Source organism: Stenella coeruleoalba (assembly GCF_951394435.1).
Source record: "Stenella coeruleoalba genome assembly, chromosome: 1".
Lineage (NCBI taxonomy): Eukaryota > Metazoa > Chordata > Mammalia > Artiodactyla > Delphinidae > Stenella > Stenella coeruleoalba.
Window position 1 is genome coordinate 39244524 of NC_137169.1, and position 14259 is coordinate 39258782.

The window sequence follows — 14259 nt, forward strand, 5'->3', positions numbered from 1 at the left end:
GGGTGTGGCAGGCTTCCAGAAGCGCAGCGTGAAGGCGGGGCCAGAAGCAGCTTGCTCCCAGGCCAGGATCTGGAGTTACACGTGCAGACTAGGCCAGCCTGTGCTTGGAGCCAATACTGACCCAGGGGCTCTCGCTCTGTGGCTGTCTTCTGGGGAGAAGAGGGCTCAGCATGGTCGGACATCCTTACGGGTGCCCAACGGTCTTAGGGGAGGTGTCTGGCCCCTTCACTCTGGGGAAGGCACATAGATCTGATGGGAAGCCAGAAGGAGGGACGAGTACTGAGGACTTGAGGGACCAAAGGTCGGTGCTGCTGTAGCTGCCATGGAGGCTCAGGTGGGGTGTAGGACCCAGCAATAGCCATCCTTGGAGGATGGGAAGTGAGAGTGGGTTCTGTAAGATGGAGATGTACAACAGCAAGAGAAAGTAAGAACAGGCTCTCCGCGTGACATGTGGAGACAGGACACAGGGGAGACTAATGCACAGGCGCTCCCTGCCTCAGTTTCCACGGCTGTAAGAAAGGACTAATGATGCTCACTCTCCCTGACTTGGCAGTGAACTCTCCAGGGGAAAACTCTAGGCTGTTTCCCAGTCTCTGCTCCCAGCATTGTCCTGGGTGACACTAAGGCACTCTGGCTGAAAGAGTGAGGGAGCCAGTGAGGGAGAGGGGTCCTGATGACAGGCAGGCTCCAAGGCTGGGCAGCTATCCACCAGACTGTGCCATGATGGGCTGGGGCTCTGTCTGCCCTGCAGGCTGGCAACAAGAGGCAGCAGGTCACCCACCGGAACCAGCAGGCTTCCGGATGAGTAGGTATCGGCAGCAGCCCACCACAGACAAGCCTGCCAGCCCCTCCCAACGGTGGAGAACTCAGGCTCGAGATCTCAGGGTGGCCCGGGGCCTCCAAGACCGAAGATGAAAACCGCAGAAGTCAGAACTGGGTCAGGCCTGGAAATCGTGGGACAGAGGGGCAACCTAGGCCCAGAGAGGGACAGGACAAGCCCAGAGTCACAGCCAACGTAGGGATGGGGTAGGGCTAGAGCCTACTTTGTATCCAGCTACCCACTTCATGATTTCCACATTTTGTGTCCTTGTAGGATGGTGTGGACCCATTAACGTTCAGGGAGGAGGCTCTTCACTGTGGCTTGTGTCATCTTTCCTCATTCATTCATTCATTCATTCATTCAATAGTGCTGGATGAAGGAAGGAAGGAAGGGAAGCAGGGATCGTCATATCATGGCTTCTGACCATTCATTCATTCATTCTCTCTCTAAATACTAACTGAGCACCCAATAATATGCGGCATAGATATAGGACCTCTGACTATAACCAAGGACACCATTTATTCAACTGTGCTGCCTAGCCTGTGTTAGGGGCGCCGTCTTCACAACGGTCCCTTGGAAAGCTGGGCATGCCTTTGGGAACTCCTAGTTTAGAATAAGATTCAATTTCTAAGCCAGGGAGAAAATCAGTTCCAGCACTTTTCAATGATCTCTTTCTATACATTTTTAATATTTTATTTTATTTTTTAGAAAGATATGGTGATCTCCCTCCACTCCAATACACACACACGTCACCAGATAATGCCATCTGACTCTTAAAAACAGAATTACGTCAGCTCTCGGAATCTTGAAAAACATGCACTCCGGCATCAGACACTTGAGTTTGAATCCTGAGCCCGCCTCACCTGGCTGTATAATCACAACCAAATGACTTAACCTTTTTAAGCCTTAGTTTATTGTCTGTAAAAGAGATATGACACTCTGCCTTGTCGTATCTCTGTGAGGATTAGAGATGATGTACTTACGAGGTCTAATGTGGCACCCTGTACAGAGATACAGCTCAATAAACGATGACTTTGGGGTTTCTAACTCCCTAGAGAGGGGGCTGTAGAATTTTACAAACATTTCGGACGCCCTTGGCAGCCACGCCCAAATGTTCAGGCTCTACGCACATTGGACGGATGGCATCGGCATGTTAGCTAAATCCCAGCCAAGTACAGAATGGCAGTGTCCCGTTTTCTTATTTTGCCTCAGAGAACCACATAACTTAGAGGTCTCCTCATCTAGTGCCTCCACGGTACTGAGTGGGGGGGACTGAGGCCCCCTAGAGGGAGAAGGAGGTCTCCGAATCAGCCCAGTGTGTTCGTGGCAGCTGGTACCAGTCCCCAGAGGCAGCCCGCAGAGCAGACTGAAATCTGCAGGTCCCGAGATTGTCACAAGATCTGGACTCAAAGCTCAGGCATCCCCAGGCCCCCGAGGGCAGGGGCTGCCACCACGCCCTATTACTCCAGCTTTACTTTGTTCAGCAAAGCATGGGCAGTGGACAGGGCTGCTGGCAGAAGGTGCCAACAGGGCAGAGCTGACGCTTCCCAAGCAGCCTTCTCCTTTCCTTGTCCTGAAGCCGCCCGGACTCTTTCCCAAGCACAAGCCTTATACCTAGGTAGTCATTTTACCCTCTAGACAACCTCCCACAGGTAGCAGCTTCTCACGTCCTCACAAAACCAGCTCAGCTGTGAAAGGCTGGTCACTACTGCCCAATTCGATTGCTAGTTAAGAATACCAGAGTTACATACAAGTCATCGGTTTTAGAGCCAGAGCTGGGGCTGAAACCTAGAAGTTAGTCTCCCATCTCTCAGCCCACTATGCTGAGCTGTCTGTAACACATCACGGAAATCTTCAGAAGACCTGCCTTTACCATCCCTGCTCCAGCCACACAGCCAAAGGAAATAATTTCTCTAGAAGTATAAATTCTCCAAGAAGTAAAAATTTTAAGCCTTTAAGCTCTAAAGGAAAGAAGAAAACAGAAGAAAGGACTGAAGGAAGAATTGCAGGACACGAACTACCTACATGGAGGAAGTCTAGAGAATGCGCATGGGGCAGCAGGAGGAGTGCATCCTTCCTTGTCAGGCAGACCGGCTCTGTTCCATACTAGCCACGTGACCTTGGGCAAGTCATCCAGCCTTTCTGAGTGCCCACCTTAGAAAGTTCCAGGGTTGTGAGACTCCAACAAGATGAAAAAGCGTGCGGAGCCTCCTGCAAGGTGCCTGGCACATGGCGTTGATTATAATCGTCCCACGGAAGGTCAGGGCTGGAGTGGCTTCAATGATGACCTAATCCTGATGTCTCATTTCACAGGTGGGAAAAACAAGGTCCAGAGAGGTGACGTGACTTGCTCAAGGACACAGAGCAAACTCATGGTGATGTTGGGTCTAGTACCCTCAGTTTATATTAAAATCAGAGACCACGGCCAAGACGCTGGATCTTTCAAGCTGTGCGATAATGGAAGAAACTTTTTCAGTCATTCCTCTAGCCCAGGTAGCTTTCTTTCTCCATTTAGCAAGGCAAAATGTGGTATTTCTGACCAGAAGAAAATATAAAATTTTGAGAAATACTAAAGTTAAAACTAAAATCGGGCTTCCCTGGTGGCACAGCGGTTACAGAGTCTGCCTGCCGGTGCAGGGTACGCGGGTTCGAGCCCTGGTCCGGGAGGATCCCACATGCCACGGAGCAACTAGCCCCGTGCGCCACAACTACTGAGCCTGCGCTCTAGAGCCCGCGAGCTGCAACTACTGAGCCCGTGTGCCACAACTACTGAAGCCTGCGCGCCTAGAGCCCACGCTCTGCAACAAGAGAAGCCACCGCAATGAGAAGCCCGTGCTCTGCAACGAAGAGTAGCCCCCGCTCGCCGCAACTAGAGGAAGCCCGCGCACAGCAACAAAGACCCAACGCAGCCAAAAATAAATAAATAAAATAAATAAATTTATTAAAAAAAAACACACACACACTAAAATTCCAGTCTTAACAAACAGGCGCTCTCTTTTAAGGCTTTTTTTCCGTCCTTCCTCTCTCATTGCTCCCCCCTCCCCAAATATTTTGCAATAACAGTAATGCTGGGAGGAAAGAAAAAATAAAAATCTGATGCACTTAACAGATATTTCAGTACAATAATGCATCACAGATGTTCATATCAAACTGTGCATGCGTGCATACAATTCTACTGAGAAGGCTGTTGCATTTCTGACTTTGGGGTTGGGGATCCCTAACAACCCCAACTGCCCAGGCTCTGGAATCCCTCCCTTCACAGTTAGCCCACGGCTGCCCACGGGGATGGAGGAGAGATTTCATCACCTCGCTCCAAAATGATAACAGGACAAATTGGCGGGGTCAGGCACTCTGGCAGGTGGTGAAGGGTGTGCAGATTAGGGAACCCAGAGGAGTCCTGTTTTCTTTTGTTCAGGACTTGCTTCCTACAGCCCTCTCGAGGAGCTGGACCCAAGAACAATTTTAAGAGCGGGCCCGGGCTGGTGATGGGTGGGTGCGTTTTTGAAACCAGAGGTTTGAGTCTGTTTGATCTTCAAATGTGGGCTTTGGAGACTGTCAGCGGGCTCCTCGCTGGCCGATGAATGGCTCTCAGGAACTTTTCCTAAAACATAACCTCACGCACTTTCCTGCAAATGTTTTCAACCTACCAAAGCCGTCCTTTGGTTGAACAGCAGTGTTTCCAGACCTCGAAGAAAGATAGTTTTGTTGTTTTAAGAGAGACAGATTAAAGCCAGGGGCTGTTTAACCAGAGGGTCTGTGTGCTCCCTTCGCCTCTGGTCGGATTCCTCTGTGGTTGGTACAAAGAGGGTGTTGAGAGTGACGGTGGATCCCCCCACCTCCCCAGCCTAAAAAAGATATCAAGGCCAGACGTGAGGGCTCTGAACAGAGAGGCCTCCTACAAACCTGCCTCCAAAATGAGATGGGCGGCGAGCGCTGGGGAGCCCAACGCAGATAATATCAGCTCCCGAGGCTGGCAAGGGAAAAGTCACTTCAGAGGGAGAAAGCCGGTACGTTCAGAGGAATCAGCACTGGGCCAGAGAATGCACAGGATTTTTCCCCGCAGAGAAGGAGTCAGGCGTAGTCAGAACCCTGCGGGGCGTGACTAACTGCCCCAATATTCCTGCCACCGGGGCCCTCTGGGTAAGGGCTCCACAATTATGGGAGAGCCAGCAGGAGAAGCGACAAACCCGCCTTTCATTTGGCCGGCAAATCAATCTGGCTTCTTACCTCCCCGGGGACAATATTGCATTTCCCCTGGAAAAACAAAAGCCAGAGATCTCCGAAGGGGGATCAGTTTCTGCCCCTGTTTCCCTGGTGAAGAGCTTGCAACATCTCAGGGGCAGCCAAGCAGGTCTGGTTCCAGTGGTAGAGTTTCCAGTCTGGCCAATGTACGGGGCTGTCTCCTTACGGGAGGAGTATGTCTTGGGGACCACACCACGCTTGGGGCATGCGCCCGGCCTCCCTGCAGGCGCCACCAGCCCTGACTCGGGGACTGACAGCCCGTTCTCAAGGCGCAGATGTGAACCCATTGTTCCCTGGCCCTCAGAGTTGAGTTTGGGGCCAGTGAGTTGTGAGTGACCTCTGACCACGGAGACGGGGCTTTTCATGACATTTTGCTGGATCAGGTCTCTGGCAGCCAGAGACTTTAAACCTCCTAAGCTCCGCCCTTCTCCCTGCCCCTACACCTGAGGTTCAGAAATCAGAACTGTCAACCTTGAAGTGAACACATTTCTCTGAAATTATTAACCCCAGAACTATCCTTGCTGACTTTCTCCCAGCCTAGGGGAGGCAGTCCGAGGGTCACCTGGAGCTTTGCAGAGGCCCCGGGAAATCTGGCAGCGCTTAACAGCAAGCCAGGGTCACTAGAGACCAGGCCCGTCGCGCTTCTCCTGCCCCCCGCCCCCAACCCCACCCCAAGGAGCCCGTCTCCCTCTATTCGTCCTCCGTACATACACACAGCCGCCTGGATGCACCCATACAACAGCCTCAAGACAGCCTCCTGCTCTCGAGACCCCAGGGTCTCAGGGAAAGTCAGGCCCAAACTGGAAACTCCTTCTTTTTGTTTTTCATCACTGTGATGCTCCGAGGGAAATGCTTTCTGCTCGGGGGAGCACAGCACGTGGGGAGTGCGTATCCCCAACAGGTAGCACCACTGAGATAGAAGAAAACACACAAACTCTTACCCCCAATTCCAGCACATGCCAGTTTGCCCTCATACCACCACAAAGGCAGCTCAAGAGCTGCCCCACAGCCCCAAAGACCCTCTCCCTTTCGGGGAAGGGCAGGGTTCTGCCTGCCGAGGGAACACCATCAGAGAAGAGGACCAAGGCGCACGGGGGCTGCCGGGCTCTGGGGCGGGCGCTGCGCGCTTACCTGGGAGAAGTTGAGCCCATTGAGCGGATGACACTGCTCCTCCACGCGCTCCACGGCCCCGGTGCTCTTCTTCATCTTCTCGGCCCGCTGGGCCAGGTAGAGGTCAAGCACAGGCACGCCCCGGGAGCGCACGTCGGTCTCCGTGAGCGAGTTCACCATGAGCATCACCCACACCGGCCTCTTGCGCTCCCAGTTGCCCGCGATGGCGTTGAATAGATAGTCGGCGTAGAGCCCCTTGCCCCGCTGCGCGGGCGTCATCCACGACGGCATCATCAGCTTCACGTAGTCCAGGTGGCGCTTCAGGCGCCAGTAGAGCTCACGGGGCAGCACGTCCTGCAGGTTCTCCCCGTGCGGCAGCAGCTGGCAGCTGGCCAGCGCCGAGATGGTGTAGGGGTCTGTCAAGTCCAGCTCAAAGTAGACGCGGGCGCTGGCCTGGAAGGCCGCCTTGGAGTTGTCCGGGATGAAGTCCCAGACGCGGGTGTAGGGGACGTGGATGGTGCCAAACAGGTAGGCCGGCGGGTCGCGCCGAATAGTCCACAGGAAGGAGTTCAGGTCCCTCTGCTGCAGGGGGACAGGTAAAGGAAGGCAGTGAGGCTGAAGGCAGCAGAATTAAGCCAAGGTTAGAACAGAGGGGGCAGGTGGAGCTGGGGATGGAAGGCAGAGGGCTACATGGGGCCACGGGAAGAAGCAAGGGCTTTGGAAGCTGAAAGACCCATATCTTAGCTGTATGATCTTAAGCACACTGTTTCACTTCCCACAGACTCAGTTTCCCCATCTGTAAAATGGGAGCTGAAAGCAGCCACCCCAGGGATTGTTGGGAGAATGAAAAGACACAATCTACGTAAATAAGCCCGAAGAACAGTGCCAGGCACAGAGGGAGGAGGCAGTGAAGGAAGCTCTCATTATGACTGGCTCTCACTGTGAGTGCCAAGGACCGCCACACCACCTGAGAATATTCGTGCTTGGCCAAGCCAAACCTTCACCGGTGGTGTTTCATGGGGAGGGTGGCAAGAGGGGGACCAAGAGTCCTGCTCTGGCAAGAAAGGAGGAAGTCATATAACTTTTAAATCCAACCATTAGAAGATACATGCCAAGAGCACTTTGAAAGCAGAACACCTATTAAAAACAGCACACCTATTTAAACAGCTACTTCCCATTCAGCAGGGCGGATACAATTTTCTTTTTGGAGGGCAGGTCTGGGGTGTCAGCTACTCTCCTCCACCAGCTGAAACCACAGATGAGAAAGTGCTTCAAAACCTGCAGGCTAAATAAAGTCTCAAGGCCCTGATTTGGGAGGGAAAGATTTCACAGAATTAGTCCCAAGAAATGTACATGCTTTCTGGGCTCCTCCCCTCCAAAGGTGTACCTGGTCTCCAAGTCCAATTCTCTGCCATCACCTAAGCTCTGAAGAGGGATGTGTGTGTCTGTGTAGAGGTGAAGGAGGGGCAGGAGGACATGGCTCATTTCTCCAGATCCAGTTTAGGTCCAGGGGTGAAGGGGCATGAGAAAGGGACTATCGTTTCTCTCAGGCATTTTCAATCCAGAATACCCCCTGGACTGTCCACTGCCATCCACCGTCTGCAAGCTTTCGGTCAACTCATAAAATTCTTCTGCCTGATTCTAGCACAAATGAGAAGTATCTGTCAGGGAGGGCAAAGGGAACAGTACCTTACTTTACTGACAACCCAAAATTGTAAATCCCAGCATACTGGAGAGAGACGAGCTCTGAGCACCCTGCCTGTCGCGGAGCTCCCTGTTTCTGAGCAAGTCACGACACTGGAGGTGCACCTTGCCCAAGGTCAACTAAGAGCGCAGCCAGTGAGGACCCTACACAAACTTTTCCTGGTCCCTGGCCTCCAATTCAGAGTTATTTTCCATGCGTTAATTTACACTTTGAGGGAGAGAGACTGAGGGCAATCAAGGGATTCCTGAGTTTGGAAGAAAAATGAGGAGAACTAGTAATTACTCAACCCCCCAAGGAAACATTAGGCCAGCATGTCCTGGCACTTCCCTTCCTCTCCTCTGGAATCTTCCTCCTTTTTGTGAAATCGGGGCACTTGGGAGAGTGGGTGCTGGGGCCTGGGCTGGAGAGGGAGAAAGTTTGCCTTAGGTCAAGGGTGGGGACCAGGGGGGAGAGGGAAGCCTGCAAGGGGTCTGAGCGTGTAAGAATGAGAGGAAGGGGCAGAGAAGAGAAGGGCAAGGAATGGTAGAAACAGTCAGAAATGAGAAGAGAGGAACCAGAGGGTAAGGACAGGCTAAAAGTAAGAAAGAGGGGAGTCAAAAAGGGCACAGAGAGGAAAGGTCCAAGCAGGACCGAAAGTCGAGGAGAAGCCCGAGAGCGTCAGCGTTTGGAGAAGGAGCTGGAGAAGGAGCGCCCCAACTCGCCTCCCCGGACGGAGCTGGAGCCCCGGCGGCAGAAGGCAGGGAAGGGCGCCCGAGGCTGCGCCCGGCGGGCGGAGGTGGAGCGGGTGGGCCGAGGTGGGTGCGGAAGGTAGGACCCCCCAAACCATCGTCCCCGCAGGGCTGGAGTGGCCGGCCGGGAGAGTGGCCGGGCGGGCGCTCGCTCACCGATCCGGGCGGCCGGCACTGTCCTGCGTCCGGGGGCTGCGGGCGGGCGCGGGCGGTGGCGAGGAGGGCGGCGAGCAACGGCCCCGCCAGGGCGGCGTGCATCCTGCCGGGGCCCGCGGGGCGCGGGGGACCCTTCTGGGCGGCGCCCCTCAGCTGGGCGGGCAGCCCCCGGCTGGGCACGGAGGTTCCTCTGGAGCGCGGGGCTCCAGACACGGGATGCCGGGAGCCCTCTGGGGCGTGGCTGGATGTCCCTGCCGGACCTGGGGGGGTCCCTCTGGGGCGGGGCTCCGTCTGTTGCAAGAGGGGGATCCTCTGGGGCGGGGCCCTTTGGCCGGGACGCGCAGCCGGGTTGGCCGAGCCCCAGGGTTGTGAGAGCGCGCGGGGTTGCCGAGGCGCGCGGAGGTCCCGGAGCTGCGTCGCGGTCCAGGGGCGCGCGGTGTTCTCGGGGTAGTACCGGGACGGCGGTCGCGCGGGGTCGCGGGGTTATGCTGGGGACCCGGGGCGCGCAACGGTCCCAGGGGTGCGCGGCGCTCCAGGGGGCGCGCGGGGGGACAAGTGCGGCGGCGGGCGCGGCGGGGTCGGGGGTCGGGTCTGGGGCGCCCGGTGGCCCCCGAGCGGGGCTCAGAGGGGCGGCGGGCGGCCGCGCGGCCGTTGCCCGGGCTCCGCCATGCTGCTCCGCGGCCGGGAGGGAGGGAGAGAGGAGGGCGGGAGAGCGGCGCGGAGCCGGGCCGAGCGGGGGGCTGGGGCCGCCGGGGCGGGGGGAGGGGAGGACCCGGCGCGGGGGGCGGGGGGCCGGGGCCGCGCCGGGCCGGGCCGCAGGGAGTCGGGGAGAGCTCCGCGCCCGGGCGCGGCGAGGCGGGGTCTGATGGGCATGGCAGGCGCTCGCTCGCTCCTCTCCTGCTCCCTAGCTCGCTCCCTCACACGCGGGCGGAGGGAGGCGAAGCCCGCAGCAGCCACTTCCCAACTTTCCAAACTTCCCAGCGCAACTTTTTCCTCTCCTCCCCTGCCCGCGCCTCCTCCTCCCCCTTCCCCTTCCCCTTCCCCTCTCCAGCTCCCCGCGGGCCGCAGCTTCAGCGCGCGGCCGCCAGAGGGCGACCGGGCCGAGGCCCGAAGGGCCAACTTTAATCCGACTGCGCGTTGGATGCGGACTGGCCCGGCAGCGACAAATGTGGGGAGATGGACCAGACAGGTCCTGGAGGAGTGAACAGCGAGAGAGGAGAAAGGCAGGCGTGGACAAGCGCTCCCAGACTGGCTGGAAGGCAGCACTCAAAAGAAACCCAGGGAAGCTGGTATTTACAAATTTTTATCAAGTCCCTGTTCCCAACGCCGGCATGCGGTTTAGTAGGTGTTCTGCAGACACTAGATGCATTGAAACAAAACAACAAAATAATCTTCCTCAGAATTCCTTGAGACTTACCATTTAAATAATCTATTTCTTTGGACCACACAGGATCCTGGTGAGGGGTCCTGGAAGGGCAAGGATTCATATCCCGGTTCCTTAGACCATAAGAATTGAAAGAGCCCTTAAAACCAGCTTCCTTCTGTTCTGGAGAGGCAAATGAAACTTACAGAAGACCAAGAGGCAAGATCCAAGCTTCTGGACCGTTTCCAGCCAATGGGGAAACTGAGTCATGGGCACCACTGCTTACCTGTGTTGCGAAGAGTTCACTGACTCTTCCTATACTGATGATAGAGACTGAAGGATGAACGAGGTAGGATTGTTAGAGCCCAGAGCCCACAGAGGCAGGTAGACGGGGACAGACATGCAAAGAGGTGATTCAAATATAGACGATGAGTGCCAGGAGAGACGGAAGCACAGAGAAATGGGAACAGAGAGGGAAGTCTCCTCACACAGCCCTGGGGCCCAGGGAAGACTCCCAGGGGTGACCCTGAAGGATAAGTCAGGGCAGCTGAGGAAAGGAGCAGCTGCCCGGGCGGAGAGGTGAGAGGGTGCGGGTGCCTGCAGGGTTCTGCTAGCAGGTAGGCATGGCTGGAGCAGAAACCCAGCAGCAGGAGCTGAAGTTGTGTCTTCTGGACTGGCTGGAGTGTTTGTACTTTATAGGTACTAGGTGATGGGGAATCGTTGCAAGATTTGAAGTAGAGGGTGGCTGGAGCCTTTTAGGAGCCCTGGATTGGAGGGGGCAAGCTGGAAGCAGAGACCAGTGGGGAGATGGGCGGTCAGTGGAGAGGTCCCGGACTCCCAGGTCTCCCAACCCTCCCATTCAAGTCTTCAGGCAGCAGATGGAGCAACTGGAGAATGGCCACTGGAGAAGCTGGGCAAGGATGACCAGCTGGGCTGCAGGGGCTGAAAGGCTTCCAGAGCCTGCAACCTGGGTCTTTGAGGGGAACACGGAAGGAAAGGAGAGGATACCAGAGACTTTCAGGCTGACCCTGAGATTGCCATTTCTGCAGGTCAGAAATAATGACTGTGCGCAGTTTCATCTGGTTCCACCTGCTGGGTGTCCGCGCCACCTCGACTCTTTGCTATGCACACTTCTGGTGACAGATGCAGATCAGGCCAGTGGGCCCAGATGGTGCAAGAGGACAGTGCGGCTCCGTGCTTCCAACACACAGCGCTCTGAGGACTGCAGCTGTGACCAAAGAGAAGTCCTTTAAAGAGCCTCCACTCCTCAAGGCTCCAAAACTCCCTACAGAGCCACCACTCCCCATGAGGACGAGGTGAAAAGCTTGGGAGGTGGGAGGAGAATTTAACTCCACTGAGAGGGAGTGTAATGGTCTTCATGGGGAACTAGAACATAAGGGAGACAGCGGGTAAGAAAGGACCTGATCAAATTAAAAACGAATCCATATAATTAAAGTGATGGTGCACGTGACTATGTGTATGATTTTTAAAATGTTCCAGGCCTTTGTTCCTGAAGTTATCAATGTTTCATCGACTAACTTTCACAAGTGCCAGCTATGACTTCCTCCTCCACGGTCCTTTCCTATGGCTGTGTGACCAGTGTCCAAACAGTTAACCTCTCTGTGCCTCTCTTGCTTCATCCAGCTTCCTGTCTTCACTACTTTTCTGAGTCAATGTGTGCAATAATCCTTTAGAATCTCCACCGGTATGGTTACTGATATTGTTAATGAGATGCAAGAACAAACAGGTTTTTCCACTCGTGGGTACATAATACCCAAGAGAACTGAAAGCATCCGTCCACACAAAAACTTGTACACAGATGTTGATAGAAGCACTATTCAGAATAGCTAAAGGGGAGAGCCAACCCAAATGTCCAGCAACTGATGAATGGATATATAAAATGTGGTATATTCATACGATGGAATACTATTTGGCCATAAAAAATAATGAAGTGCTGATACATGCCACAATATGGCTCAGTCTTGAAAAGATTATGCTAAATAAAAGAAGCCAGTTACAAAAGGACATATATAATATGATTCCATTTATAGGAAATGTCAAGAATAGGCAAACGTATAGAGGCAGACAGGCGGTCAGTGGTTGCTTAGGGCCAGGAGGCATAGAGAGATTGGGGACCGTGGCTAAAGGCGATTGCATTTTTTTGGGTAATAATGAAAATAGTCTAAAATTGATTGTGGTGATGGTTGCACAACTCTGTGACTATACGAAAAAAACATTAAATTGTATAGTTTAAATGGATGAATTGTATGGTATGTGAATTATATTTCCATAAAGTTGTTACCCCAAAAAAAGAACAAACATGTTTGAGGCCCCTGGAGAGGGTGCTCCCCAAGAACAAGGGTTTCCGTGTTTTCAAAGAATTTTTTCTCCCACCTAGTATTATATCGAGAGCAGCCCCTGACGAGCAGTCTTAAAGTCCTAGAGATTCCCCGTGCTGCTGCTAACAGCTTCTGAGCGGCTTCTGGTAGTTCAGCTGTCCTGGCTGGACCTCAGTTGCCCTGTCTTCAGATGAACAGCTCAGGGAGCAGATACCCTTAAGGTCTTCTGCCCTCAACACTACAGTCCAGAGTTCCATGGCCTCCACCTGCCCAGGGGCCTGTAGGCAGGATGGGAAGGGGCACAGGGCTCAGGAGGCAGGCGGTGGACTCAGATGCCTGTCTTCTCTCCCGGATCACATCCGGCCCACTTTCCTTTTACTGCATTTTAATTAAGTTGTTCAATCAGACGGGTACCAGGAATCTGTAGGCCGTAACAGCCGGGACAGGAACAGAAGCCTTGTTGCGGAACTAAACCAACAAAGTCTGCCTCTTGGGCAGATCCAGGAGCCCTGGTTCTGCCGAAGGGCATCTCTCAGGCAGGGAGATGAGGGGCTCCCCAAAGGAGAAGCTTTGTTCTGGGCCTGAAGGCTGCCTTCTCGACCGGCCATAGCCTGGGCTGTGGGCCACACTGGTATTTTCCAGTGGACCTGGCCTGGCCTGACTCCCAGCTTCCACTCCTGTCCCAGATGTGCCGACCTCCCACCCGCGCCCAGGCTCTGTCTCCCACCGCCGCTCCCCCGGTCTTAGTGGGTTAGAAGTTAATCCTTGATGGTTGAAGGTCATGATGTCCTTGGGGGGTGGGAAAGAAGGGAAGAGGATTCTAGGACCATGCAGAAGTTAGTAGTGCTTAACACAGTCTAGAGTGATGGAGAGAACCAGAAAAAAAGGCATCTGCTGAGATGATTCCTAAAAGGACATTCCCTTACAAGAGTGGGGAAACACACACGCCATCATAGAAGTACAACAGAGGATTAGGCTTGCCATACAAGATGGTATTTGTTAAAAACAGAAAGTTCTACTAGATCCAGCCCAATGGGAGAGGAGGACACAGAGGAATCAGCCCAGGAGTCTGTCCTCAGGGAGCTTGCCACCCAGAGACTGAGACAGAGGTACCCACAAACAGGGTGCTTTGGGAAACAGATGGGGGGTGGGGGAGAGCAGCAACCTTAGGAGAGAAGAAAGTGGGGCTTAGGAGAGAGAAGGTCAGCAAAGGTCTTTGCCAAGAAGGTGACGTTTGAGTTGGTCTCTAGGGATGAGCAGGACTTGGACAGGGAGTGTGAGGAAAGGAAGGTCGCTTCAGACAGTGGGAACAGTGTGTGCAAAGGCAGGGAGTTGTGTTTGGCCTACTGGGAGCTCTGTAAACAATGATGGGGGAGCTAGAACATGAGAGCGATTGGGGAAGATCAGAAATAAGACTGCACCGAGAAGGGCCATGCATGACCCTTAGAAAGCCCTTCATCTTGCCCTTCAGAGGATATAATCGTCTTAGCTTGCTCTCCATAAATGGTGCCAATGGAGGGTGGCTGGCATATCAGTTTCCAGATGAGGCGTGTTCACAGCCTGATGTGTGCAGCCATCAGTGATAGAACAGTGACATGCATTGACTCTGCCAACTCACAAATACTTATGGGGCCCCATGTGTATTGTAGTGTCTAGGCCTGAAGGAATACAGTCCTGACCTCTGCCTACTTGCAGTTATTGAACCATATTCAGGTGACTAGTTAAAATGCATTTCAGTGCCAGGTGAGTCATGCAGTATCATAAAAGTCCTGGAGAAGCCAGTGAGAGCTGGACAA

General features: G+C 54.2%; 1 protein-coding gene across 1 annotated transcript in view; it reads right to left on the reverse strand.

Annotated features, from left to right (window-relative positions):
• TRABD2B (TraB domain containing 2B) overlaps positions 1-9277 on the reverse strand; it is a 215844-nt gene extending 206567 nt beyond the window's left edge. Inside the window, exons 1-2 of the mRNA XM_079931414.1 lie at positions 8762-9277; positions 6194-6754 (exon numbers count right to left, since the gene is read on the reverse strand). Of these exons, the coding sequence (XP_079787540.1) occupies positions 6194-6754; positions 8762-8863 (663 nt within the window). The 5' untranslated portion in view covers positions 8864-9277. The remainder of the gene's footprint in view (positions 1-6193; positions 6755-8761) is intronic.
• Between the last annotated feature and the right edge of the window lie 4982 nt (positions 9278-14259).